This window comes from Doryrhamphus excisus, linkage group LG22 (assembly GCF_037039965.1).
Source record: "Doryrhamphus excisus strain RoL-2023G ecotype Guam linkage group LG22, RoL_Dexc_Guam_v1.1, whole genome shotgun sequence".
NCBI classification, from domain to species: Eukaryota; Metazoa; Chordata; class Actinopteri; order Syngnathiformes; family Syngnathidae; genus Doryrhamphus; species Doryrhamphus excisus.
The window spans coordinates 9,509,872-9,537,563 of NC_136378.1; the positions used below are offsets into that span (position 1 = coordinate 9,509,872).

Genomic DNA, 27,692 nt, shown 5'->3' on the forward strand with positions numbered 1-27,692 from the left:
AAACCTCTAAAAGCCACATTAGTTCCAAAAGCCTCTGCTGCTCTCTTGTTCATTCCACCATAAAGCGCTTGTCCTTGGCTTTTTATTGGCACACTTTGTGAGACCTTAAGCCCCTTTGAGGGAGCGGCAGACGTCTGGGCCTTCGGGTGCATCCTGGATGTCCCACCTCGGGCATTTTAGTTACGACTACCAAAAAAAAAAAAAAAATTTTTTACACTCAAAATTATTTTTTTATTCAGAGCAGCAGATATATGCTGTGCAGTTTGATCTCAGACAACAGATAAAAGTCACAGTAGTATTCTGAAAAGTGAAATGACAGCTGCTATTTCAATGCTTGTGTCTGCGTTAAAAATCATGCATTAGGAGTGTACCGCAAATTCAGTCAATAAGCGTCATCGGTGGCATCAATACATCAATCTGACAAGAAACGTGGGATAAAATATGGTTTAACATTCTCATTTTCACAATGTCAAAACAAATAGTGTTACAGTCGTGGCACCAGACAGCTTTAGTCCTGGATACTTTAACCTCCACAACACAGCTTACCTCCCTGAATCCACAGCAAGCTTCCCAAATCCCTTCAGAATCCTTTGGTTATTGTCAAAACATCAATATTCCCACAATAATAGTTTGTTTATGTACAGATTCACATTTCGGAAGAGCTTGATAATGCAGGATGTGTACAGTAGGGCCGTGCTAGTGTCATATACATCAAAGTCACAGGTTGGTATTCATTCATTCATTTTCTACCACTTTTTCCTCACGAGGGTCGCAGGGGGTGCTGGAGCCTATCCCAGCTGTCTTTGAGCGAGAGGCGGGGTACACCCTGGACTGGTGGCCAGCCAATCACAGGGCACATATAGACAAACAACCATTCACACTCACATTCATACCTGTAGCCAATTAACCTAGCATGTTTTTGGAATGTAGGAGGAAACCGTAGTACCCGGAGAAAACCCATGCATGCACAGGGTGAACCACACAGAGGGTGGAATTGAACCCTGGTCTCCTAGCTGTGAGGTCTGTGTGCTAACGACTCGGTGTCGTCCTAGGTTGGTATTTAAAAATAGAAATATTCTTAATTGTTAACACTCTCACCAGGTAAGTCCAATTTTCACCTTCACCACGGAGGTTCTGAATTAACACTAGCTCCCTGTGACTTCACAGTGAGCCTTGAGAGAAGTCCTTATATGGGCATGCCTAGGTACAAGACAAAAATGTCTTTTTAGTCATTCATTCATTCATTTTCTACCGCTTTTTCCTCACGAGGGTCGTGGGGGTTGCACTCACACTCACATTCATACCTATGGACAATTTGGAGTCGCTAATTAACCTAGCATGTTTTTGGAATGTGGGAGGAAACCGGAATACCCGGAGAAAACCCACATATGCATGGGGAGAACCACACAGAGATGGCCGAGGGTGGAATTGAACCCTGGTCTCCTAGCTGTGAGGTCTGCGCGCTAACCACTCGACCAACTTTCACCTTCACCACAGAGGTTCTGAATTATACAATTCAGAGAGTTTTTTTCTAACACTAGCTCCCTGTGACTTCACAGTGAGTCCTTATATGGGCGTGCCTAAGTACAAGACAAAAAAATTCTTTGTATTCATTCATTCATTCATTCATTTTCTATCGCTTTTTCCTCACGAGGGTCTCAGGGGGTCCCAGCTGTCTTCGGGCGAGAGGCGGGGTACACCCTAGACTGGTCGCCAGCCAATCACAGGGCACATATAGACAAACAACCATTCACACTCACATTCATACCTATGGATAATTTGGAGTCGCTAATTAACCTAGCATGTTTTTGGAATGTGGGAGGAAACCGGAGTACCCGGAGAAAACCCACGCATGGAATTGAACCCTGGTCCTCCTAGCTGTGAGGTCTGCGCGCTAACCACTCGACCACCGTGCCTCTCACCAGGTAAGTCCAACTTTCACCTTCACCACGGAGGTTCTGAATTATATAATTCAGAGAGTTTTTTCTAACACTAGCTCCCTGTGACTTCACAGTGAGCCTGGTGAGAAGTCCTTATATGGGCGTGCCTAGGTACAAGAGAAAAAATGTATTTTTATTCATTCATTTTCTACCGCTTTTTCCTCACGAGGGTCGGGTGGGTGCTGGAGCCTATCCCAGCTGTCTTTGGGCGAGAGGCGGGGTACACCCTAGACTGGTCGCCAGCCAATCACAGGGCACATATAGACAAACAACCATTCACACTCACATTCATACCTATGGATAATTTGGAGTCGCTAATTAACCTAGCATGTTTTTGGAATGTGGGAGGAAACCGGAGTACCCGGAGAAAACCCACGCATGGAATTGAACCCTGGTCCTCCTAGCTGTGAGGTCTGCGCGCTAACCACTCGACCACCGTGCCTCTCACCAGGTAAGTCCAACTTTCACCTTCACCACGGAGGTTCTGAATTATACAATTCAGAGAGTTTTTTCTAACACTAGCTCCCTGTGACTTCACAGTGAGCCTGGTGAGAAGTCCTTATATGGGCGTGCCTAGGTGCAAGACAAAAAATGTCTTTTTAATTGATTGAAATTAATAATTTTTGCGATCCATTATGGTTGTTGCAGTGTATGATTGTTCAGCGTTAGTGCGTCATTCTAGCAGATGACAATCATTACGTATCAAATATTTGACCCAATATCTTTGTTTTGAATATAAAAGTTGATATACTATTTTTTCCTATTTTTGGTCCAAGCAGGCCTTGTCTTTCCCGTCAACAAAAATAAAAGTTATTTATATTTCAGAGGATTCAATCCTGTCTATCCATGGCAAACCCGAGGATGGGGTGTCCTTCTGTTTTTCCACTTCCTGTTCACTCTTCAGCTCTGGCACTTCTCTTTCCAAAGTCCCATGCGTGCTCCCTCCCTCTCCTCCTTGTTCTCGGTCGACTCTCAGCTGGTACACCTCCCTCTCCAGCTCTGCGTTGCGGTGGTACATCTCTAAATAGCTGGCTTGCAGCTCTTTCTGGTAGCGGATGACCTTGTCCTTTTCTGTCTGCCATGTCTGCCTCTCCTCCTCGAAAGCCATGGCCTGGGCCTCGCTTTGGCGGCGCTCCAGCAGCAGCTCGGCACGCAGACGCTCCTCATTCGGGCCCACACAGCCTCCTACAAGCAGAACATGGGCACACGGTTCATCTCCGGTCCACTGGAGCTGAAGCTGACCTGGTTACATTAATGAGGTAATAACCTCGTTTTTAATACTCAGAATAACCAAGTACCTTCACAAATATAAGTTGTTTCTGTAACAGGAGGGGTGTACTCACTTTTGTGAGTACTAAGTGATAAAAAAAAGTTCAAAGTACCTCCTGCCCCAGGGATCTCCTCTCCTTTTCCGTGGTCACTGGCACTCTGAGAAGGTCGTCTATGCTGCTGGGAGCTTTGCACGATGACCTTCAGAGCATCTATCTGGCTCTCCCTGTTCCTCAGCTCCATACGTGTCTCCCTCAGCTGCGTCTTCAGCTGGAATATCTCACTCAGCTTCTGTGTCACCTCAGCCTGAGAGTCTCGGAACTGCTGCTTGAGCAAGGCGATCTCTCCCGACTTCTGGCAAACCTTCAAGGTGGGAAAAAAACACAAACGAGTCCCTGTAATAATTACTTCCTTGTAATTACATCAAAGTGAGTGCTTCTCCCTGTCATAAAGCGTCTCTCAGGACCACACCTCCCACTGTGTCTCCTCCAGGGTCGGACTGACGGGCTTCTCCTTGTTTACTCCCTCCTGGCTTGTTCCTATTTTGCCAATATCCAGCTCTTCCTGAAGTCGGTTCTTCTCCTGCTGGGCTTTGTAGAGCTGCAACTGGAGACCTCGCTGGGATTGCTGGGCATGCTGGGAAACTTGCCGGAGCTTGGCGGCATAGAGGCGCTTCAGCTCCTCCACCTCCTTCTCCCACAGACGCTGTTTGCCTTCAAATACCTGCACGCAATGCCGACACACACATGCGGCTCAGGCTTCATACAAGATGTTTACACTGAGGAGCGACTCACCTGAGCTATAGCACCCTCGCTCTCGTCCAGGTTTCTTTTCATCTGCTTCAGCTCGTGTTCTTTCTCCACCAGACGTTCCTCAAGATCCCGCACCTTGGAGGAGGTCAACTTTTCAGTGTGGAAATGGTTCGACCTGCTTTTTTGAACAGTACTCACTACTTCTTCAACAGACATGGAGAGAGTCCAATCATATGGAGGCGGCGCCTCCCCTCCGTATGGCACCAAGCGGCTGAGCGTGGCCATGCTGCGACACGCCATCTCCCCTAAAGCCACGCCCCCTGAGCCAACAGCCTTGCCACCAAAGGAGGTGCGATCCAGTGAACCGATGGTGTTGATATGGCCCATGGATGCGCTATAAAGCACCGTAAAAGTTAACATAATGACATCTACACCATTTGAGTTGTAACAAAGCGGAGACCAACCTGATGTGAGCCAGGTGTGGGCGGAACGGGGGACGGTATGGCGGCAGGCTGCTCATGGAGTTATGACCCGAGTCCGATAGGTTGTCATCCTCTTGGCTCGCCCCACGCGCTGAAGAATGAACCTACACAGCAGGGGCAATATGGCGGAAATAAGGTTATTGTCACTGCTCCATGTCAATTCTATTAGCTTATAGTAGGGGGCCACAAAATACGGTTTTACGCAAAAAAAATGATAGGAGAAACATTGTACCTTGTTACCAGTGTTTGGCCCTCCATGGCGAGAGGGTGAGGAGGAGGAAGAGGAGCTGGACACAGCTTTGGTAACATGGCCATAGGCTCTGTGCAGCCCATTGGAGAGACCGTGGTCCAATTCCTCTGATTTAGAAGATGGATACAGGTTTTGCATGGAGCTGAAGTTTTTGGGGGTGACAGGTTTGAATGCAGACGACCTCAAACGAGCCTTTTGGGGGGGGCAAAAAAAAGAGCAAACAACCGAGTTAGTGAATTCCATCGCTGTGGAAAGCATCCATTTTTAAATCAATACAGTTTTAGCCTCCAGGTTTATCTGCATCGATTGATGGATTTTATTGCTGCTATAAACTGAGAGCACAACAAACTTAGAGTCTCAATCCATGAACACGGAAATAAAAGGTTGATTGATGCTTCTGACAGGCAATGGGGGTGTCGGAGGATGATGCCAGAGATGTCTAAATGGAATACTGATACATTTAAAACAACCTTGGCAGTCCGCCACTGACTGTATATCCGTATAAAACACCCACATTGGCTGCTGACAAGTCATTAATGTGTCCTAACTCGCAGTACGCCGCTCCATCACCCACGTGATGCTAGAATATGACATAGATCTATTTTTTTTAATATATATTCCATTTGGCTCTTTTTTTGTTATGGTACCACAGAAGGCGGAGAATGATGGAAGAGGAAACATAACGATAACCATAGAGCTGAAAATGGAACATCGGAAAGCAGTACAGTACACACATCCATGTCCTGGCTGCTCGGTACAACAACTGGTGAGTACACGGTTTATTTTTGTTATCTTATTTTAACTTTTCATCAAAGGGTGAGTAGTTTTGTTTACATCTTTTTACACTTGCATGAGAGATCAAATTGATCATCTTTCTGCAGGAAGAGGACTCGCAACGTATCTAAACACTCGGTTCCCATCACTTATAAAAGGGTGAGTGATTTTGTTTTATTTTTGTTTTATTTTACAGAGGTTAACATCTTTTTACACTTGCATGAGAGATCAAATTGATCATCTTTCTGCAGGAAGAGGACTCACAACGTATCAAAACACCTGGTTCCCATCACTTATCAAAGGGTGAGTGGTTTTGTTTTATTTTTGTTTTACTTTACAGAGGTTAACATCTTTTTACACTTGCATGAGAGATCAAATTGATCATCTTTCTGAAGGAAGAGGACTCGAAACGTCTCTAAACACTCGGTTCCCATCACTTATCAAAGGGTGAGTGGTTTTGTTTTATTTTAGTTTTATTTTACAAAGGTTAACATCTTTTTACAATTGCATGAGAGATAAAATTGATCATCTTTCTGCAGGAAGAGGACTCGAAACATCTCTAAACACTCGGTTCCCATCACTTATAAAAGGGTGAGTGGTTTTGTTTTATTTTTGTTTTATTTTACAGAGATTAACATCTCTTTACACTTGCATGAAAGATCAAATTGATCATCTTTCTGCAGGAAGAGGACTCACAACGTATCAAAACACCTGGTTCCCATCACTTATCAAAGGGTGAGTGGTTTTGTTTTATTTTTGTTTTACTTTACAGAGGTTAACATCTTTTTACACTTGCATGAGAGATCAAATTGATCATCTTTCTGAAGGAAGAGGACTCGAAACGTCTCTAAACACTCGGTTCCCATCACTTATCCAAGGGTGAGTGGTTTTTTTTATTTTAGTTTTATTTTACAAAGGTTAACATCTTTTTACAATTGCATGAGAGATAAAATTGATCATCTTTCTGCAGGAAGAGGACTCGAAACATCTCTAAACACTCGGTTCCCATCACTTATAAAAGGGTGAGTGGTTTTGTTTTATTTTTGTTTTATTTTACAAAGATTAACATCTCTTTACACTTGCATGAGAGATCAAATTGATCATCTTTCTGCAGGAAAAGGACTCGAAACGTCTCTAAACACTCGGTTCCCATCACTTATTAAAGGGTGAGTGGTTTTGTTTTATTTTGGTTTTATTTTACAAAGGTTAAAATTTTTTTACATAGGCATGAGAGATAAAATTGATCATCTTTCTGCAGGAAAAGGACTCGAAACATCTCTAGACACTCGGTTCCCATCACTTATCAAAGGGTGAGTAGTTTTGTTTTATTTTGGTTTTATTTTACAGTGTTTAACAAGGACGTCTCTTTGCATTCAGCAGTCTTCCCATTCAATTTCACTAAATTAGTGGATTTTTAAATTGTGTTAATAACTATTTAGTGGTTAACTTCTCTTTACACTTTTATGACATCTAAAACGCTTGATGAAGGAAGTCGATTCATTTTCAGAGGTGCTCTAACGCCACTTCCCTAAATGCTAGTACATATGTATATATATTTACACAAGTGTTGTCAAAGGTCGAGTAGGTATATTTATTTTTAATTTAAAAAAATTACTTTTGTCCACTAGACAACCTGCTTACCTTTTCATACTTGCCCCCACTTGGGAGTGAGTTCTTTGTCAAGTCAATCTCAGTGCCATCTTTGTGGAAGACCCGAGCATACAGGTTCTCTTCCTCCCGTCCGCCAACAGAGGTGATGATGTCTTTCTTGGCGCCGCCACTCTGGTTGGTTCTGGGTTCTTTTCTGTTGAGCAAAGCGGTACATCAGCGGTGGTCATGTGATGACAACATGGCCGTGTTCCAGGGCAGCACTCACCTGGCGATGTTGAGGTAGTTGAGAAGCTCTCTTTGAGCGAAGCCTTTCTTCAGGAGGCTGCTGGACTGTTTGGGCCTGACTTGGGGCACAGCTCGGTTCACTTTAGTCGGAGAGACATCCGGCCTCTCCACCAGACTGCCGACACTTCCCATACTGCAGCGCGGTGCAAAAGACGGTGCCGGGAATGGGTTTTGGAAGTTTTTACTCGGACGAGGAAGAGTTTGGACTGAGGTTGCCATTGGTTACACGGCTCACATAGGAGAACAGGCGCTCTGTTAAGATGACAAAACATGAGTGTTTCAAATAAGGCGTAAAGATTTACACATTGTCTTCTCCGTCACCCTGAGCGGATATCATCAGCTGTGCTCAGACAGATGTCTCAGAGCCCAGCTGGAGCTTAACGGCAGGCATAACCCCCCCACCCCTACCCCCATTACACAGCTATTTAAAAAATACATATTGCGTACTTGCAGTTGTTGCAGAAATGCTCCCATCCCAGCAGAAAAGAACATGCAGCATATGAGAGTGATGGCTCAGGGAGCATATGTTAAATCACAAGCCTGTTGCATAACTCAAATCCAACTAGGTTACAACTGCACAGCCCAAAGGAGGAAAAAAAAAAAAAGAGCTTTCCTGCGAAGCCACACGGGCAATTCAATCTACTGTAGTGCTTATTTTGCTTGCAAATGTCCGATGTTTAATGTACCAATGAAGGAATCTAGTGTAATACTTTGACTATTATGTGTTTGTATAAATATCTACACTGATATCACAGCATGTAACAGTAACTTGCTAACTAATGCTACCAAGCATTAAAAAGCTAAAAAAAAAAAAAGGATAAATTTTTCCACCACCGATCAGTCCAAATTGCAAATATAATAGTGAACATGCATAAAATCAGTAAAGCTAATGACATCAAAATTATATATTGTCTTTGGAACACTCTTTGGAAAAATGTTTATATGCTGCACTATTGAGTGTAAAAAGTCTACATTCTTATTTTTCCTAATTATTTTATGTGTCGTGTGTAGAATACCTCTAAAGCCAAAGCTTTTTTCTCAAATATGTTACATTTTTTAATGTAAATTCACAGTAAACAGCGCATGGTGAATGCATTAGTGTGCATCAACATCACACCAATGCATCATCCTTTAGTGCTGGGGTCTCAAACTCAATTTACTTTGGGGCCACTGGAAAAAATTTTTATTAAAAACAAAAAAATTTTAAAAACTTTGCTTTGGTTCCAATTTTCGACAAAAAAAGCTCTGATAAAACATTCCACTGTTCTCAAATATCTTACTTTTTATTTTTCTACACAAAATAAGATGAAAAATAAATAAACAAATAAAGAAAATCAATCAATCAGTAATAAATAAATATAATAATAATAATAAAACGGCAAATAATAAAAACTTAAGAAACCACATATAGTTGGTGGGTAGACAAATTATTTTTTTCAGATTAAAATGAACAAAGCATTATTAGAGCCCTGTAGACATGACAAAACACGACTATAGTCACATTTATACTCTTTATTTACAACATATTGCGCAACTGCAGGGTCTTGAGACACATGCTAACTCGCTAACTAGAGAGCTAGCGACCTAAACGGTAGCCTTCAAGTTATTTCCTTTAAACTTAAATAGCCAAAAACTTACCACTTCCACACGGATAGGGAGGATAACTATTAACAGTTATTTAACCTTTAACATGAACATTAATCAAACGTAATAATTTTTTCTGGGTACATGATACCATACAGCATCCATATCAAACTTGCGCGGGCCGCACTAACATTAAACTTTCATATCAAGGCGGGGGCCTCAAACTAGTGTCCTGCGGGCCACATTTGGCCCGCGGGCCGCATGTTTGAGACCACTGCTTTAGTGGATTCAATACATCGGTGGATAAAATACATGATTAAATAGAGTAAATGTGACACCAACACATTGTCATGATAATATTTGGACAAAGGTAATAATGGAATGTAAGGGATGAAAGGTAAACCATTGTGCCGCCCGCCTCTCAAATCCTACTTTTGGTCCGTGTGCTGTCACATGCAAACATCCTGGCGGCTGTTACTTGGAATACATCATCAAGTGCTTTGCACTGGTGCCCTCGGCAGTTTCACCAATTATGCAAATGTGTAAAAAAAGAGTGAAGCAAAAGAGCGCTGCAGCAGCAACTTTGGCCCACTTTGCCGGGGCCCTCTCGAACAGACTTGTATCAAAGCTGCTCATGTTTTTATTCATGGAGCTATTTGCCACAATGTAAAGCTTTCCATAAGCCAATATAGCACTGACTGAGATCACATATGCTCATAATAAACTAGCATGTCTGGCCACAACATTAGGTACACCTGCAATAATGAGATCCAATGTATTGTTAAAGGTCCCCCATTGCACAAATTGACTTTTTGTTCTAAATTGACTTTGAATGTTCTAATTGAGTGCCTAAAATCATCAAAATTGTGACTGGACGACAAGTTACGACACTTACTATGGTACCCATTATGTCATTGGATGCTCATATCACTTCCTACTTCGGTACGTGACAAAAATAAAATAAAAAATAAAAAAAATTAATAAAAAAAAATTAAAAATAAAAAAAGTAAATACTTAAAAAATATTAAAAAAATATAAATAAAATTTATAAAAAAAAAAATATATAATTTTTTTTAAAATTAAACTATATAGGAAAGCAGGAAGTGAACAAATGTAACAGTTACTGATTGTAAAAGTACCAGATGGAGGGGTAGGATTTAATAAGCTTTGCTTCTTCCTACTCCTTTTGGACATGTGAAACTGGGTGATGCATTCACTTGTAATCTGATGCATGTTCAAATGAAATAAAACCATTACCTCCTTCTTTTGTACATGCACATCAAATAATGATGTGCATGTCTTTTATGCTAATATTATTAATAGGGGTTAACTTATTTATACACTTGTGTGATCGTGAAGAATGTTAAAATACGTCAAACGTTGCCTAGACATGAAAAAATGTTATAATGGTGTAATTATATGAAGAAAAAAAATGCCTAGCGTTTCCTCTATGGTGCATCTATGGAAATTTTAGCTGCCCCTCGTCTTCTCAGCATAATGACCACACTCGTGGAGAAAACCACACAACTGCCACATCTCCGACAACCACAAAGACAACAAAACCTGCAGCTTTTCAAGTGGATTCTCAAGCACAAACTCCGCCGAAAATAGTTGGAATGAGGTCTGACACTTGAGCGTGAAGAGGGGGGGACATTTCAGACCCTCAGAGACACACGGGTCAGTCAGCAGTACCACCACCGCCGCAATAACAACAACAACAACAACAACAGAGAGAAAGCCAAAAATTCCAAAGATAGTTCACAGAACACAAGCTCGGACTTGTCGGTTTTTGATGCACCAAACGCTCACTCCCACGGATGCTTCACTCACACTCGTGTATGCATGCAGGTCAAAAAAAAAAAAAAAATTCTAAAGCTCTAGATCCTCTACCCCCACAGAGATCACCCTCATATCAAAGTTTATTTACATTTGAGGGGTAACGGCGCATGTTCCATCTCAAACTCCCACACGGCAAACATTGAGTTACATCACATGATCACATGAAGGCTGGAAAAAACCAGCAAAACCCAAATCAGCCTTCGCTTAATTTAATCCACAAATATAATCTCACACTTATGACATCATCATTGAAACGGACCATCCAACCTTGATTAGCTTTAGTAAACATTTACCTATAAACCCTATGAGTAGAGAGTTCACATGACACTGACAGATAACTATGAGGATATCCAAACAAAGCGTTAACATGACCTCGGTTACACAAAAACGAATAATCTGACGACATCAGTGAGACATCGGCAAACATCACAATGACCCGAGTTAATCATCAACTTACACAGGAATACCTCGGAGTAGCACGCATCCATTTAACCCAATTACAAGCGAAACCAGTCACTTATTAGTCGATATTGAAATGGACGGTATTGACCTGAATAAAATGAGAAAATCCTGTCTTTGGACTCCAGCAATTTTGGTACTTCCTGTTATTCCGTACAACCACCACAATGTCCTTCAATGTAAAGTCAATGGACAGCAATACTGTAAAGATTTGCTCAACATTCCACACTTCTCTTATCTAGGAACCCCCTTTGGTTTTATGGTCTGTTTGAGACTTTTCATCGCTTCGTTGTCTCTCCCACTAAGCACTGCATCCCTCACATTGGAAAGAACTTAAATCAGACTGGAGACCATATTTAGTCACTGAAGCGGGTGTTGAACCCCGCATGCAACACTACAGTATAAGGAAGTACTATCAAAAAAAGATAGAACACATCATGTAAAATGTATAAAAATATAGTACATTAATTTCAAATAGCACAGTCATACACTTTTGGTTGCACGGTGGTTGAGTGGTTAGCACGCTGGCCTCACAGCTAGGAGACCAGAGTTCAATTCCACCCTCTGTGTGGAGTTTGCATGTTCTCCCTGTGCATGCGTGGGTTTTACTCCGGGTACTCCGGTTTCCTCCCACATTCCAAAAACATGCTAGGTTAATTAGCGACTCCAAATTGTCCATAGGTATGAATGTGAGTGTGAATGGTTGTTTGTCTATATGTGCCCTGTGATTGGCTGGCCACCAGTCCAGGGTGTACCCCGCCTCTCGCCCGAAGACAGCTGGGATAGGCTCCAGCAACCCCCCGTGACCCTCGTGAGGATAAGCGGTAGAAAATGAATGAATGAATGAGTTCTCCTCTTATTTTGTGTGGAAGTGGTAACTTTTTGGCTACTTATTTTGTCTTTCCCCGCCCTCGGCCATCTCTGTGTGGAGTTTGCATGTTCTCCCTGTGCATGCGTGGGTTTTACTCCGGGTACTCCGGTTTCCTCCCACATTCCAAAAACATGCTAGGTCAATTAGCGACTCCAAATTGTCCATAGGTATGAATGTGAGTGTGAATGGTTGTTTGTCTATATGTGCCCTGTGATTGGCTGGCCACCAGTCCAGGGTGTACCCCGCCTCTCGCCCGAAGACAGCTGGGATAGGCTCCAGCAACCCCCCGTGACCCTCGTGAGGATAAGCGGTAGAAAATGAATGAATGAATGAGTTCTCCTCTTATTTTGTGTGGAAGTGGTAACTTTTTGGCTACTTATTTTGTCTTTCCCCGCCCTCGGCCATCTCTGTGTGGAGTTTGCATGTTCTCCCCGTGCATGCGTGGGTTTTACTCCGGGTACTCCGGTTTCCTCCCACATTCCAAAAACATGCTAGGTTAATTAGCGACTCCAAATTGTCCATAGGTATGAATGTGAGTGTGAATGGTTGTTTGTCTATATGTGCCCTGTGATTGGCTGGCCACCAGTCCAGGGTGTACCCCGCCTCTCGCCCGAAGACAGCTGAGATAGGCTCCAGCAACCCCCCGTGACCCTCGTGAGGATAAGCGGTAGAAAATGAATGAATGAATGAATGAGTTCTCCTCTTATATTGTGTGGAAGTGGTAACTTTTTGGCTACTTGTTTTGTCTTTCCCCACCCTCGGCCATCTCTGTGTGGAGTTTGCATGTTCTCTCCGTGCATGTGTGGGTTTTCTCCGGGTACTCCAGTTTCCTCCCACATTCCAAAAACATGCTAGGTTAATTAGCGACTCCAAATTATCCATAGGTATGAATGTGAGTGTGAATGGTTGTTTGTCTATATGTGCCCTGTGATTGGCTGGCCACCAATCCAGGGTGTACCCCTGTCCTCATGCTAACAGACATGCTAACCACATGCATATTTTCGTCTTATGTTTATGTTATTCTTCAGCCCTGTCAACTCTGCCTAGCAACAAGCGTGCATGTATTGGGAAAGAGTACAACATTGTAGGTATTTACAATTTTATCAACATTTTATAATGAATCATTTGATTCATAATTTCTTAGTGTTAGAAGAGAAATTTAAATTTGGAGTTTTTTTTTTTTCTTGCTTGTTTGTCAGTGGCTAGCGGTGTACCGTTTGGGCTCATATAAAAACACCACTGTAGCCGTCTGCTCCCTAAAATACCCACTGCCCTATTTTGTGTTATGCCTCCACATTTTAGTCGTCAATGGCAGCTTTTCTCTGCAGCAATGAACAAATAGCACCCTTTTGACCCCTGTAGTGACTCACGTCGCCGCCATCAATGAAGACACTGTGACACGGAGAACACTTGAGCTTTAACACCACCCCTCTGTGGACCGCCACTGAATCATGCTCCATGTCTCCCCAAAAGAGTCTGCCTCTCGTCCTCAGTGGACCTCTTGTGCCAAATTGTATATAGAATGACATCGGTGCGGTGTCGCCACGGGCATCCCTAACCACATTTCCATGTAGCTTGAGTCATGTGACATTTCACAAGTAAGACATGACACAAAACGTAGTCGTCTATGCGTAGCTTCAGGGTTTGTCTGCATCTCCCATACATAATGAATAACTAGCAAACAATTAGAGGCCGCAGCTGAGCAGTCGTCTACAGTGTTGGCGCACGGTCGCACGCCGCGCGTGTTTGCGCTCACACAGCGCGGCGCCGCTTTTGCTTCACATCGGAAATAAACGCTCTCTTCCAGGCCTGCAGCGCACTTCAGTCTGCTGTTTTTATGACGTGTTGACAGTAGGAAGGTGATTAAATCGGCACGACATCACACTCGTGTTGCTTTCAGATCTTTGTAGTAAGGCTGTACGTCTCAAACATGCGGCCCGTAGGCCAAATGTGGCCCACAGGACACTACTTTGAGGCCCCCGCCTTGATATGAAAGTTTAATGTTAGTGCGGCCCGCGCAAGTTTGATATGGATGCTGTATGGTATCATGTACCCAGAAAAAAATATTACGTTTGATTAATGTTCATGTTAAAGGTTAAATAACTGTTAATAGTTATCCTCCCTATCCGTGTGGAAGTGGTAAGTTTTTGATATGGATGCTGTATGGTATCATGTACCCAGAAAAAATTATTACGTTTGATTAATGTTCATGTTAAAGATTAAATAACTGTTAATAGTTATCCTCCCTATCCGTGTGGAAGTGGTAAGTTTTTGATATGGATGCTGTATGGTATCATGTACCTAGAAAAAATTATTACGTTTTATTAATGTTCATGTTAAAGGTTAAATAACTGTTAATAGTTATCCTCCCTATCCGTGTGGAAGTGGTAAGTTTTTGATATGGATGCTGTATGGTATCATGTACCCAGAAAAAATTATTACGTTTGATTAATGTTCATGTTAAAGGTTAAATAACTGTTAACTTAACTTAACTTCCTCTCTATCCGTGTGGAAGTGGTAAGTTTTTGGCTATTTAAGTTTAAAGGAAATAACTTGAAGGCTACCGTTTAGGTCGCTAGATCTCTAGTTAGCGAGTTAGCATGTGTCTCAAGACCCTACAGTTGCGCAATATGTTGTAAATAAAAAGAGTATAAATGTGACTATAGTCGTGTTTTGTCATGTCTACAGGGCTTTAATAATGCTTTGTTCATTTTAATCTGAAAAAAATAATTTGTCTACCCACCAACTATATGTGGTTTCTTAAGTTTTTATTATTTGCCGTTTTATTATTATTATTATCTTTATGTATTTATTACTGATTGATTTTCTTTATTCTTGATTTGTTTATTTATTTTTCATCTTATTTTGTGCAGAAAAATAAAAATTAAGATATTTGAGAACAGTGGAATGTTTTATCAGAGCTTTTATTGTAGAAAATCGAAACCAAAGCACTGAAAAAGTTTGTATATTTTTCTGTTTTTAATAAATGCGTTTTTTTTTTGGAAAACCTGATGTGGCCCAGTCTCACTTAGACCCTAGCTCCAGTGGCCCCCCAAGTAAATTGAGTTTGAGACCCCTGAGATTGACGATTCCATACGCATCATATTTACAGCATAAATGCACCACTGTGAGAGTTTTTTGATGTTTTTTTGTCAAGCGTTGAGATTTCATACTTTCTTCGGCGGTACCTGAACGCACCACAGTTTTGTGCAGAGACGTGAAATTTATAAATAAATAGGTGAAGGGTTTCTCAGGCTGAATCTATTCTAATAATTACAAGGGTCACAATTTATAGCAAATGTTTTGCTTGCTTGTTAAAACTGGAAACCCTGGAACTCGAGGAAGAAGTCTGAAAAAGACAGGTTGTCTTATATTCAGAGCTTTTTTTCCCTATCACTCACATACAGTAGTGACCTGTAGAGATGTACAAAAAAAGGTTGTTGTTAGCAAACAACAAGAAGGCGTTGTTATGAATGACTGTGGGGCAGTGAAAAATAATTGTCGTCTTATATTCAGCGTTGTATGCTATTGAGACGAGCATGGTGCTCTATACACCAGAGACTGATTATCAATAACACAAATTGAGCAGGTAGCCATTTTCAGCATAGCATCGCGTAATAGAAATGCTTAAAAGGCTAAGAAGATAAGACGGGTATTAGCACACTTTTAACGACTATTGCTGTTTACTAATTACTATTCCCAAGTCCCTGAATCCTGATATAGATGTGAAACTCTGGAGCCTCTCTTGTTAGTCGTTGTAGATCGACCTCTGCTGACTTCACAATATTGGATTTTTACAAACAATTCAATCAGCAGCACTGAGTCGCGTGGGGTTATTTTCGGTGACTGCTTGCACTGGGGCATCGAACCGTATTGATCGGGATTAGGATCATGTTACATAACAGCACCGGATTGGGAACTATGTATCAGCAGTGTTATTTATGTTATTCATTCACATGCACCGTTTGGCAGAGAAATGGCATCATGCCTGACTTGGGTTCGATTTGGGCTAAATGAATGTTTGTGTTGATCCCCCCCCCCCCCCCCCGGGTGTTTGTGTGTGTGTGAAAGATTAGCATTAGGAGCAGAAGGATGAGTACGTGACCTCGGTGTTGTGCATCACGTGCACTCACATATACTGTAGAGCAGGGGTCTCAAACACGCGGCCCACGGGCCAAATGTGGCCCGCAGGACACTATTTTTGAGCATCACAAGTTCATCAATAATCAATAATAATCAAAAATTTCCAGTTTAGAAGCCGCTACTTTTTTCTTAAACTTTGAACCATGCGACTTATGCAACGGTACGGCAAAATTCTAATCTCGTGACATCATCACTGGTGACTACCTGGGCGCTGCAATGATATCAGCCTCCCTCTGGGCTCTGGGATCCTCTGCCTCCCTTTGGTGGACAGAGGCAGCACTGCAGCGCCATACAGCCATCCATGCCAGTTGTCCTCCGATTAATGCATTGCACTTGATTGTAAAGGTCCACATTTTGAGCGTTAAGTTGCTGTGTGATGACTTTAGTATTCTTTGTAAATTGATACAGTGAGTCAGACTGTTATAGTTAGTGCCCCTGTACATTTTGAGCATTAAGTTGCTGTGTGATGACTTTAGTATTCTTTGTAAGTTGACACAGCGAGTCAGACTGTTATAGTTAGTGGCCCTGTACATTTTGAGTATTGAGTTGCTGTGTGATGACTTTAGTATTCTTTGTAAGTTGACACAGCGAGTCAGACTGTTATAGTTAGTGGACCTGTACATTTTCAGCATTAAGTTGCTGTGTGATGACTTTAGTATTCTTTGTAAGTTGACACAGCGAGTCAGACTGTTATAGTTAGTGGCCCTGTACATTTTCAGCATTAAGTTGCTGTGTGATGACTTTAGTATTCTTTGTAAGTTGACACAGCGAGTCAGACTGTTATAGTTAGTGGCCCTGTACATTTTCAGCATTAAGTTGCTGTGTGATGACTTTAGTATTCCTTGTAAATTGACACAGCGAGTCAGACTGTTATGGTTAGTGGCCCTGTATTTAAACGATTAGTAGTTTGTTTATGACGGCGGCACTGGTGCCATAACGATACCGAGTTAGATACCGATACATCCCCAGACATTCTGGAACATTCAGCACCCCTTAAAAGATGTACTGTATGTCCTCTGGTGAGGAATTCGTCATCAGAGAAGAGTGTGAAGTCATAAGAGAAAACATTCTTAGCATTTCTCACTGGCTACTTATTAATGTGCCAACAGAAATGAGCTGTTATCAAAAACAGGAAAGATCCCATGGGAACCACATATGTGTAAAATGAGCCATCTAATGACTGTTCATTTAACCAGATCATCAGTGCGTGATGATGGGGGAGGGGGGGGGGTGAGCTGATTAGACAAAAGAGCCAGCGTCTTATTAAAATCATTAGACAAAGAGCAGGAAGAGTTTTCTCCTCTTCTTTCTCTGAAGCTTCTTTGTTTCCAGAAGCAGTTCACGTAGGAGTCAACCTTCTGTAATTGCAACAACACAAATCATGTGGTTCCCACATCGACCCACACCAAAACCAGTTGCTCTCAGTCCACAGCTGCAGCGAACGTGCATCCACATGCACAGGACGTTTAAGGCACAAAACGGACAGAATTTCAGAGCCGCAATTATAAAAAGAAAACACACAAAAGAATGTCAATAAATGAGCGGTCAGCATGGGGTCAACAGGGTCAGATAATCCATCCTGTGTCCTTATCTAAGCATGTGGTTTCACTTTGGGATAATCAGTAATTACATGTTAATTAGCACCGAGGCTGCTCAGCATGATGTCTTACCCGGCAGTAAAGATGGCAGTAAAGCAGGGGTCTCAAACACGCGACACTAGTTTGAGGCCCCCGCCTTGATATGAAAGTTTAATGTTAGTGCGGCCCGCGCAAGTTTGATATGGATGCTGTATGGTATCATGTACCCAGAAAAAATTATCACGTTTGATTAATGTTCATGTTAAAGGCTAAATAACTGTTAATAGTTATCCTCCCTATCCGTGTGGAAGTGGTAAGTTTTTGATATGGATGCTGTATGGTATCATGTACCCAGAAAAAATTATCACGTTTGATTAATGTTCATGTTAAAGGTTAAATAACTGTTAATAGTTATCCTCCCTATCCGTGTGGAAGTGGTAAGTTTTTGATATGGATGCTGTATGGTATCATGTACCCAGAAAAAATTATTACGTTTGATTAATGTTAATGTTAAAGGTTAAATAACTGTTAATAGTTATCCTCCCTATGCGTGTGGAAGTGGTAAATTTTTGGCTATTTAAGTTTAAAGGAAATAACTTGAAGGCTACCGTTTAGGTCGCTAGTTCTCTAGTTTGCGAGTTAGCATGTGTCTCAAGACGCTGCAGTTGCGCAATATGTTGTAAATAAAAAGAGTATAAATGAGACCCTATCTCCAGTGGCCCCCAGGTTAATTGAGTTTAAGACCCCTGCAGTAAAACCTTTAAAAGTACAAGTTTGCTAATTCTAATTCAGCTCCGCAAACAAACAAACACTCTTTGTGGGTGAATTAGTCACCCATCCATTAGTCACAGTTGCACTTGTGGGCATGCTCAACTCACCAGCATGTCAATAAGTGTTTCCAATAGATTATAAAGGCACATCTTCTCTGTCTCGGGGGCTGATTTGCACACATTAAAGCAGAATTGCAACGGTACGGCACTCTGGGATTACACAACAAATATTACATTTACTTAGCTTAATATAATCAGGTAACAAACACAGTATTACAGTATTAAGTCATTTAATTTGTGTGTATTTTTGACTCAATGAATTGTAACAGAGTATAATATTTACACACTTTGTTGGTGAGAAAAGACAATTAAATAATAAGCAATACTTCATTCCACCATCCATCTCTGTGTGGAGTTTGCATGTTCTCCCCGTGCATGCGTGGGTTTTCTCCGGGTACTCCGGTTTTTCATCCCACATTCCAAAAACATGCTAGGTTAATTAGCGACTCCGAATTGTCCATAGGTCCATTTTATACTTTAAATATGTTTAAGAAGGGTATCTAAAGCTTAAACCTGGATTGGGTTGCGAGTGAATAATGGCATTTGAAGGGACAAGTAGAATGTGAATCATCAACACACACTTTTATTGCAAATGTTCACCTGAAATTGGACAATGGAGGAGCTGTGTGGTGATAATGTCCACGCAGAAGCTGCAGTAATTCTGCGTTTGATCAAAGTTACATAAGATTTTTCAGATCAAAACATTATGTCGAGTGTGAATGGTTGTTTGTCTATATATGTGCCCTGTGATTGGCTGGCCACCAGTCCAGGGTGTACCCCGCCTCTTGCCCTAAGACAGCTGGGATAGGCTCCAGCACCCCCTGTGACCCTTGTGAAGATAAGCAGTAGAAAATGAATGAATGAATGAACGACTACAATACTTTAACTTAAAAATTCTACAAAAAAGTCATACTTTTAAAATGTATTTTTTTTTTATAGTACTAAAAACAACAACGACTGACTATAAAAGGAGTCAAAACAAACAAGATGCAAGACTTCAATGAAAACATAGATCAAAAGACATGGATCCAATGTAAAAACATACATAAAAGCAACATAATCAGGCAATAAAATAGCATATGTTACTTACAAAAATACTGATACTATTAGTAAATCTCAAAAACCGCTTTACCTGTTTGTGCACCTGAATGTGCCACTCATCCAAGCCAATGTTTTTGTTCCTCCACTGACCATCACGTCACATGACTTCCTATACCTCTATCTGATGGGTGTGAGGGAACTGCATGGTCCGACACAATCAGCCGCAGGATGACTTTGCATGTACGCAAAGATGAGGCTAAGCTGCTTTTAAATAGAATCCGTGCAGATTGTTGTGTTTTTTTGTAGCCAGTATGGAGTATGGTGACCAAGTGCTGTTCAGAGTGCGTAGTACTTTCCAGCTTCCCCGCACCTGCTCATCTCTTTTGTGCACTGTGTACTCATTTAGGGGCCCATGTGGTCTGACTTGTTCTGCCTGTTCCCGCATACAAAAGACCTGCATGTGGATCCGTTTTTTTGAAGGCGGACAGTCCGGTAGACGCACAAAAGCCTCACCGGACAAACACCACCGACGCAACATTCTTGTTTACTCACTGAGGATCTGACTTGGAATGAAAGTCTTGTGGTGTTTGGACAATAGCGTGATTATCAGATGGGTTACCGGACGGGTTCTACACCATCTCAGGTTACATAAATTAAACCGAAGAGGGAAGAAAAGAGCGCACTGTTCTGTTTTTTTTTTTTTTTTTTTTTTTTTTTTTCAACCCCCAGAGTAACTGCTTCTTTACTTCCTCCGCATGCGATGTTGTGGGCCTGCAGAGCTCACTGGACTACATTGACTTCTTAAAGATGGCACCAATGGGTGGGCATGCAGGAATCTTGATTTAATAAAGCACCACGCCAAGACTGGCGCACCTTTAAAGGCATTCCTGGGCTTGATTGTGCCTTTTTTTAAGTGAAAACAAACAAACGTCAAAGCATACTGTACATGAAAAGACCCCTGCTATTATAGGCTGTATTATTAGTCTTGCTTCAAAGAATGACCTTCACCTTGACACCAATGTATGTCAGCGGTAACGGAAACAAAAACAAGGTCTTACAGATTCTATACCTGTTGGAACTGTCAGGTGGGCAAGCGGACCAGACTCATTTCCTTTACTTAAGCTCCCTTTGACAGTACAGGACTTCGGTAAAGCTGTGTGGCTTTGGAGAAAGAACTGTTGTCTCGGTCCTGCTGGGAATGAGCCATTGTCAGGAATTACGTTATAAGGAAAAGTCTGTTTGATATAAAGAAGCGGCTTGACTTGGAAAAACGCTTTTTAAATACAATGGAAGTCACACTATTTGGAGGTTGAACAGACATTTTTAGGAATAATACACCTTAAACTGGAAATGGGGCGGAGATAGTATCTTTGTCCTGGCTGTTCAGTACAAAAAAATATTTTAAGAGTGAAACGGTACATTGTAGACTCACTTCCGAAGCCGTAATAATGTTTTGCACAGCATTTGTCATAATTGAATATACGATTATTTGAGTATTGACACTTGTAAGAATATTACAATAATAATTGGCTGTACAGTTATGTACTGTATAGATAATATACGCATAAAGTGTCTTTCTATTTAAATATCCTCCCTAACTTCCCCTAAGCTCGCTTGTGAACAAACATGGCGTTTCATAGGAAGCCATTTTTCAGTCGGTTCATCCGGTTCAAGTCCCCACACAGCCCAGCCCTCATTCATCATTTCAGGCATGCATCAAGGCTCTGTCCTGGGACCCATTCTATTTTTTCATCATTTATCTCCCCTCTCGGAAATTCATTAATTCATACATTTTCTACCGCTTATCCTCACGAGGGTGCTGGAGCCTATCCCAGCTGTCTTCTACACCCTGGACTGGTGGCCAGCCAATCACAGGGCACATATAGACAAACAACCATTCACACTCACATTCATATCTAATAATAATAATAAAACGGCAAATAATAAAAACTTAAGAAACCACATATAGTTGGTGGGTAGACAAATTATTTTTTTCAGATTAAAATGAACAAAGCATTATTAGAGCCCTGTAGACATGACAAAACACGACTATAGTCACATTTTTACTCTTTTTATTTACAACATATTGCGCAACTGCAGGGTCTTGAGACACATGCTAACTCGCAAACTAGAGAGCTAGCGACCTAAACGGTAGCCTTCAAGTTATTTCCTTTAAACTTAAAAAGCCAAAAACTTACCACTTCCACACGGATAGGGAGTATAACTATTAACAATTTTATTTAACCTTTAACATGAACATTAATCAAACGTAATAATTTTTTCTGGGTACATGATACCATACAGCATCCATATCAAAAACTTACCACTTCCACACGGATAGGGAGTATAACTATTAACAGTTATTTAACCTTTAACAAGAACATTAATCAAACGTAATAATTTTTTCTGGGTACATGATACCATACAGCATCCATATCAAAAACTTACCACTTCCACACGGATAGGGAGGATAACTATTAACAGTTATTTAACCTTTAACATGAACATTAATCAAACGTAATAATTTTTTCTGGGTACATGATACCATACAGCATCCATATCAAACTTGCGCGGGCCGCACTGACATTAAACTTTCATATCAAGGCAGGGGCCTCAAACTAGTGTCCTGCGCCGCATGTTTGAGACCCCCGCAATATAGGCTGTGTGACCGTTGCAGCTATTCAGGCATGTGAGCGCACGCACACCTCTCGGCAAGATAAAGCTGACCAATAAAAAAAAAGGTAAACACAGCGTCTTACTTCACAATAAAAGACCAATAAGATAATAAGACAATAAGTTGCTGTCAGAGTTGATTTTCATTGAAGTCGGTGACATTTCCGGACAAAGAGCACAGTGAGGGGTCTGTCCGCTGTCGTGCACTTGCAGACCTTTTCCCCTTCTGAAGGTCAGTAGGTCCTGCCTGTCCCATGAGTATAACACTATTGTTCAAACTCTGCATCAACTGTTTACTTTGTTATGTTTTCATAGCTAATCTGGAATTAACATTTTGGGTCACCTGATCTTGTCTCACCACAACTAAAGTTTATAAATGCAAATGAGTGGGTGCATATTATCACACTTACCTAGTCAACCTTCACTCCAGACAAGGAACTACAAAGAATGTCAACATCCTTCTTTAGCTATGAGGAAACGGCTGCAATTTGTGGATTAATCATTAACTTCAGTGTTCTCTCTCTAAGATAACTCACACTTGCAAGACATGCATCCAATCTCATTCATTAGAACATGCAAACTGGACTAAAGTATCCCAAAAAGTCCCTTAAAAACTCCCTCTTCTCAGAGCGATCAGGCATGGTCCAAAGAGAGCCTATAAAACCAGGATAAACTCAGGATTAGAGAGAGAAAGGGCGAGAAAAAGAGGTGAAAGGAACAGGAGGTGGGGACTAAAAAGGAGGGGGGGTTGCAGAAGTACTGATTAGTCTTTGATTAGCTGACTGGCTTGAGGGGAAAACCTCTATGAACCAACGGAGCGCCACTGTTGGACCATCTGTTGGATGCGTGAACTCAAGTGGACTCATGTATACGTAACCATTAAAAAAAAAAAAACATATAAGTCACAATTATTACATGCAACGTCTCGGATTTGTGTGGTCAGCAGACATCGAACAGTCGGCACAACATGTGTTTCATCAGCTGCTGGTGTTTAAAGCCCCGACGCATATATAGACACAGGAGCTGCTGGGATGTTTAACAGCTGAATGAAGACATTGCATCAGCTGTCTCGGCTGATTCTGCATCCCAGAAAAAAAAAACAAAAAAAAAACGCATGATGTCATGATGTATTATGGAAAGCAGGAAGTGAACAAATGTAACAGATCACTATATTGACATTTACTATGGTACACATTATGTCATTGTACGGTCATATCGCCTCATACTTCGGTACGAGGTGCATTATTTAAAAAAACAAACAAAAAAACCCAAACTGTATTATGGAAAGCAGGAAGTGAACAAATGTAACAGTTCACTATATTGACAGTTACTATGGTACACATTATGTCATTGTACAGTCATATCACCTCGTACTTCGGTATGAGGTGCATTATTTAAAAAAACAAACAAAAAAAAACAAACTGTATTATGGAAAGCAGGAAGTGAACAAATGTAACAGTTCACTATATTGACAGTCACTATGGTACACATTATGTCATTGTACGGTCATATCGCCTCATACTTCGGTACGAGGTGCATTATTTAAAAAAACAAACAAAAAAATAAACTTAAACTGTATTATGGAAAGCAGGAAGTGAACAAATGTAACAGTTCACTATATTGACAGTTATTATGGTACACATTATGTCATTGTACAGTCATATCGCCTCATACTTCGGTACGAGGTGCATTATTTAAAAAAACAAACAAAAAAACCAAACTGTATTATGGAAAGCAGGAAGTGAACAAATGTAACAGTTCACTATATTGACAGTCACTATGGTACACATTATGTCATTGTACGGTCACATCGCCTCATACTTCGGTACGAGGTGCATTATTTAAAAAAACAAACAAAAAAATAAACTTAAACTGTGTTATGGAAAGCAGGAAGTGAACAAATGTAACAGTTCACTATATTGACAGTTACTATGGTACACATTATGTCATTGTACAGTCATATCACCTCGTACTTCGGTACGAGGTACATTATTTAAAAAAAACTGTAATCCATAAAACATCCATACATTCCTGCCGCAAGGTATGCTTGGTAGCATACAATATTTTTGCTCGATTGCAAAATATGTTGCAGAGGAGAAGTAAACAAGGATAGCTAACATATTGTTGATATGGCGATATATCAATGTTGTATTGGACTACCCAGCATACCTTGCGGGCATTTGGATATAACATTTTTATACTTCGGTACGAGGGGCATTATTTAAAAACAAAAAAAACAAAAAAAACCTTAAACTGTATTATGGAAAGCAGGAAGTGAACAAATGTAACAGTTCACTATATTGACAGTTACTATGGTACCCATTATGTCATTGTGCAGTCATATCACCTCGTACTTCGGTACAAGGTACATTATTTAAATAAAAAACAAAAACAAACTTAAACTATATTATGGAAAGCAGGAAGTGAACAAATGTAACAGTTACTGATTGTAAAAGTACCAGATGGAGGGGTAGGATTCAATAAGCTTTGCTTCTTCCTACTCCTTTTGGACATGTGGAACTGTGAACTGATTATGTGATGCATTCAATTGTAATCTGATGCATGTTCAAATGAAATAATACCATTACCATATACACCAATACTACACAGCTCATGATGGAGCTACTACATACTATTTATATCGATACTTCCTGCTTGGTACAGTTCATTCCTTGATGTCATTGATCTTTTATTGTCCCATTTTTATGATGCAATGTTTTGACTTTTTAACCGTGTTACAATAACAGCCTGTTTATGAGCAACAAAGATGAGAGCAAGAACGCTAGCTTTAAGTTTTATGACATCATGAAGGAAAAAGCATCCTCACGGGACATTGAACATTAACATTGTTCTATGGTTATCATTACACTTGTCCTCTTTGCCACTGGTGCGACAAAGAAACACTAATGGTTTTATTTCATTTGAACATGCATCAGATTACAATTGAATGCATCACATAATCAGTTCCCAGTTCCACATGTCCAAAAGTAGTAGGAAGAAGCAAAGCTTATTAAATCCTACCCCTCCATCTGGTACTTTTACAATCAGTAACTGTTACATTTGTTCACTTCCTGCTTTCCATAATACAGTTTAAGGTTTTTTTTTTGGTTTTTTTTGTTTTTAAATAATGCACCTCGTACCGAAGTATAAAAATGTTATATCCAAATGCCCGCAAGGTATGCTGGGTAGTCCAATACAACATTGATATATCGCCATATCAACAATATGTTAGCTATCCTTGTTTACTTCTCCTCCGCAACATATTTTGCAATCGAGCAAAAATATTGTATGCTACCAAGCATACCTTGCGGCAGGAATGTATGGATTTTTTTTATGGATTACAGTTTTTTTTTTTTAATAATGTACCTCGTACCAAAGTACAAGGTGATATGACTGCACAATGACATAATGGGTACCATAGTAACTGTCAATATAGTGAACTGTTACATTTGTTCACTTCCTGCTTTCCATAATACAGTTTGTTTTTTTAATTATTTAAATAATGCACCTCGTACCGAAGTACGAGGTGATATGACCGTACAATGACATAATGTGTACCATAGTAACTGTCAATATAGGGAACTGTTACATTTGTTCACTTCCTGCTTTCCATAATACAGTTTGGTTGTTTTTTTTTTTTTTTTTAAATAATTCACCTCATACCGAGGTACAAGGTGATATGACCGTACAATGACATAATGTGTACCATAGTAAGTGTCAATATAGTGATATATATAGCATATCATGACTGGTTCAAGACTCTTCATCCTTTATCAAATGCTAATGCAATGCTAATGGATTTACTCCGATATTTGTTATTTTTGAGAAATAGTTTTACTTATTTTAACAATTATGTTCCAAAATGCCTCCTTGATGAGCAGGTTAAGCTCTCAGGACAACATATACGGTAGTTTAGCGGCATATTAATGTGGTACTGCTGATTAACTGCATGAATTCAAACCCACGAAAAATAAACCACCACGGGGCACGTAGCACACAATCTCCAACAACGGCTCACACATCTATTGTGTCTCCATTGTCCTGCACTTACGTCATCACACACACACATAGCCACCACGCTTAAAGGACCCTACAAGAGCCCTCAGGTCAGAGGTCACCTGTGGCCTCTGGTCTCCACGACGACAGCCTGGCAGTCCCCAACACTGAGTCCCCTCGACCCCCCTCATTCTTCCTTCACCCACACACAACTTTTGTCCCCCAAACTGTGCAGCGTGTGAGCACAAGCCAAACATGTCCAGCTGTGCATGCCAAACACTTTTTAACACACTGTAGTGGAGAGCTGCGTGTTTTAACAATCATACTTATTCCCTTCCACAAAGTCGCTTCAAAGAGCTTCAAAACATCCATAGGAACTTTGCACTGTCATGCATGCATTCATGACTTCAAAGTGGAAGCACATCAAAATTTAAAATAAAACCTATTGGTACTCACCATATCCCGCATGCAGGACATGTCTTCTTCAGCATGGATCCTTCCTGTAGAAGCAATCATTAAAAAAAGGGATATTTTCCAAAGTTGCTGCAGCACCAAGGAAGTGTCAGCCTGCTCGGCGCTTGTAGGAACACAAACTGGGATGAACCTTTTGCCTCTCAAACGTTTGGACGGAGTGGAAACATGAGAGGCAGGGGAGGAAGCTGCTGAGTGGATATGGTGTTGTCCAATAGGGGGAAAACTGGGGAGGGGCGGCATCTAGCGGTGGTGATGTGATACTACACTTTTTGTATTTGGGATTGGTTTTTAGCGCCTTCTTATGGAGCAATTTAAATCCATAAAATGAATATAAGATTTTATTTTTAATTTTGCTCGATTAATTGCTTTGGTTAATTTAATGTCATCTTCGTACTGGGAATGTGTTTACTTTTTTTTTATTTCGTTATTTTTGTTTTTTAACTATACTATATTTTATATGCCATTATATAGTGTATTAAATGGTATTTTTTTTGGTACTGTATATTAGATTAATTTTTTTGTAGAACACCTTGTCTGAATTAAACAAAATTAATGAATAACATAACAAAATTATGTCAAAAATTCAGCTTAATGAGAGGAGTATAAAAATATTCCTTTATTGTTATTATCATTTTTTTATCATGAGCATTTTTTATTATTATCATCTGCATTATCATACAGTTATGGAGTAAATTTAAAACAAATGAGAGAAATTATTTATAAACAGACAGTGTAATGAATAATATAATTGTAACATATAATAACAACTTGATTAATACACTTAAGTCTAAATGTAAAATATAGTTAGTTATAATTATGTCACTTTGTCCTAAATATTAGTG

The 27,692-nt window shown here is 40.5% G+C and overlaps 2 protein-coding genes and 1 long non-coding RNA gene across 4 annotated transcripts in view; 2 read left to right on the forward strand and 1 right to left on the reverse strand.

Annotated features, from left to right (window-relative positions):
• Positions 1-1,140: 1,140 nt before the first annotated feature.
• n4bp3 (NEDD4 binding protein 3) lies at positions 1,141-27,015 on the reverse strand. Its single transcript, XM_058062833.2, has 10 exons — positions 26,833-27,015; positions 7,344-7,615; positions 7,109-7,271; positions 4,676-4,885; positions 4,426-4,547; positions 4,160-4,355; positions 4,004-4,096; positions 3,681-3,932; positions 3,323-3,572; positions 1,141-3,125 (listed from the first exon to the last, which is right to left on the reverse strand). Exons 2-10 carry the CDS (start codon positions 7,580-7,582, stop codon positions 2,755-2,757), a joined length of 1,896 nt encoding a protein of 631 aa, XP_057918816.2. The 5' UTR covers positions 7,583-7,615; positions 26,833-27,015; the 3' UTR covers positions 1,141-2,754.
• Positions 6,298-6,634, forward strand: LOC144894638 (uncharacterized). Its single transcript, XR_013625289.1, has 3 exons — positions 6,298-6,346; positions 6,438-6,489; positions 6,582-6,634. It is a non-coding gene; the product is annotated as an uncharacterized LOC144894638 (long non-coding RNA).
• anxa6 (annexin A6) overlaps positions 6,725-27,692 on the forward strand; it is a 59,125-nt gene continuing 38,157 nt past the window's right edge. For both annotated transcript variants that reach the window (XM_078788324.1, XM_078788325.1), the window contains exon 1: positions 6,725-6,777. The gene's annotated coding sequence lies outside the window, so the exon portion shown is untranslated. The remainder of the gene's footprint in view (positions 6,778-27,692) is intronic.

What these genes read in the sequence shown, in the direction of transcription:
- n4bp3 (XM_058062833.2), bottom strand. Translation starts at nt 7,582, where the DNA reads ATGGCAACCTCAGTCCAAACTCTTCCTCGTCCGAGTAAAAACTTCCAA. An exon ending in AACTACCTCAACATCGCCAG is followed by an intron (nt 7,272 to 7,343) that starts GTGAGTGCTGCC and finishes TTTGCTCAACAG; the next exon opens with AAAAGAACCCAGAACCAACC. An exon ending in CCATGTCTGTTGAAGAAGTA is followed by an intron (nt 4,097 to 4,159) that starts GTGAGTACTGTT and finishes ACCTCCTCCAAG; the next exon opens with GTGCGGGATCTTGAGGAACG.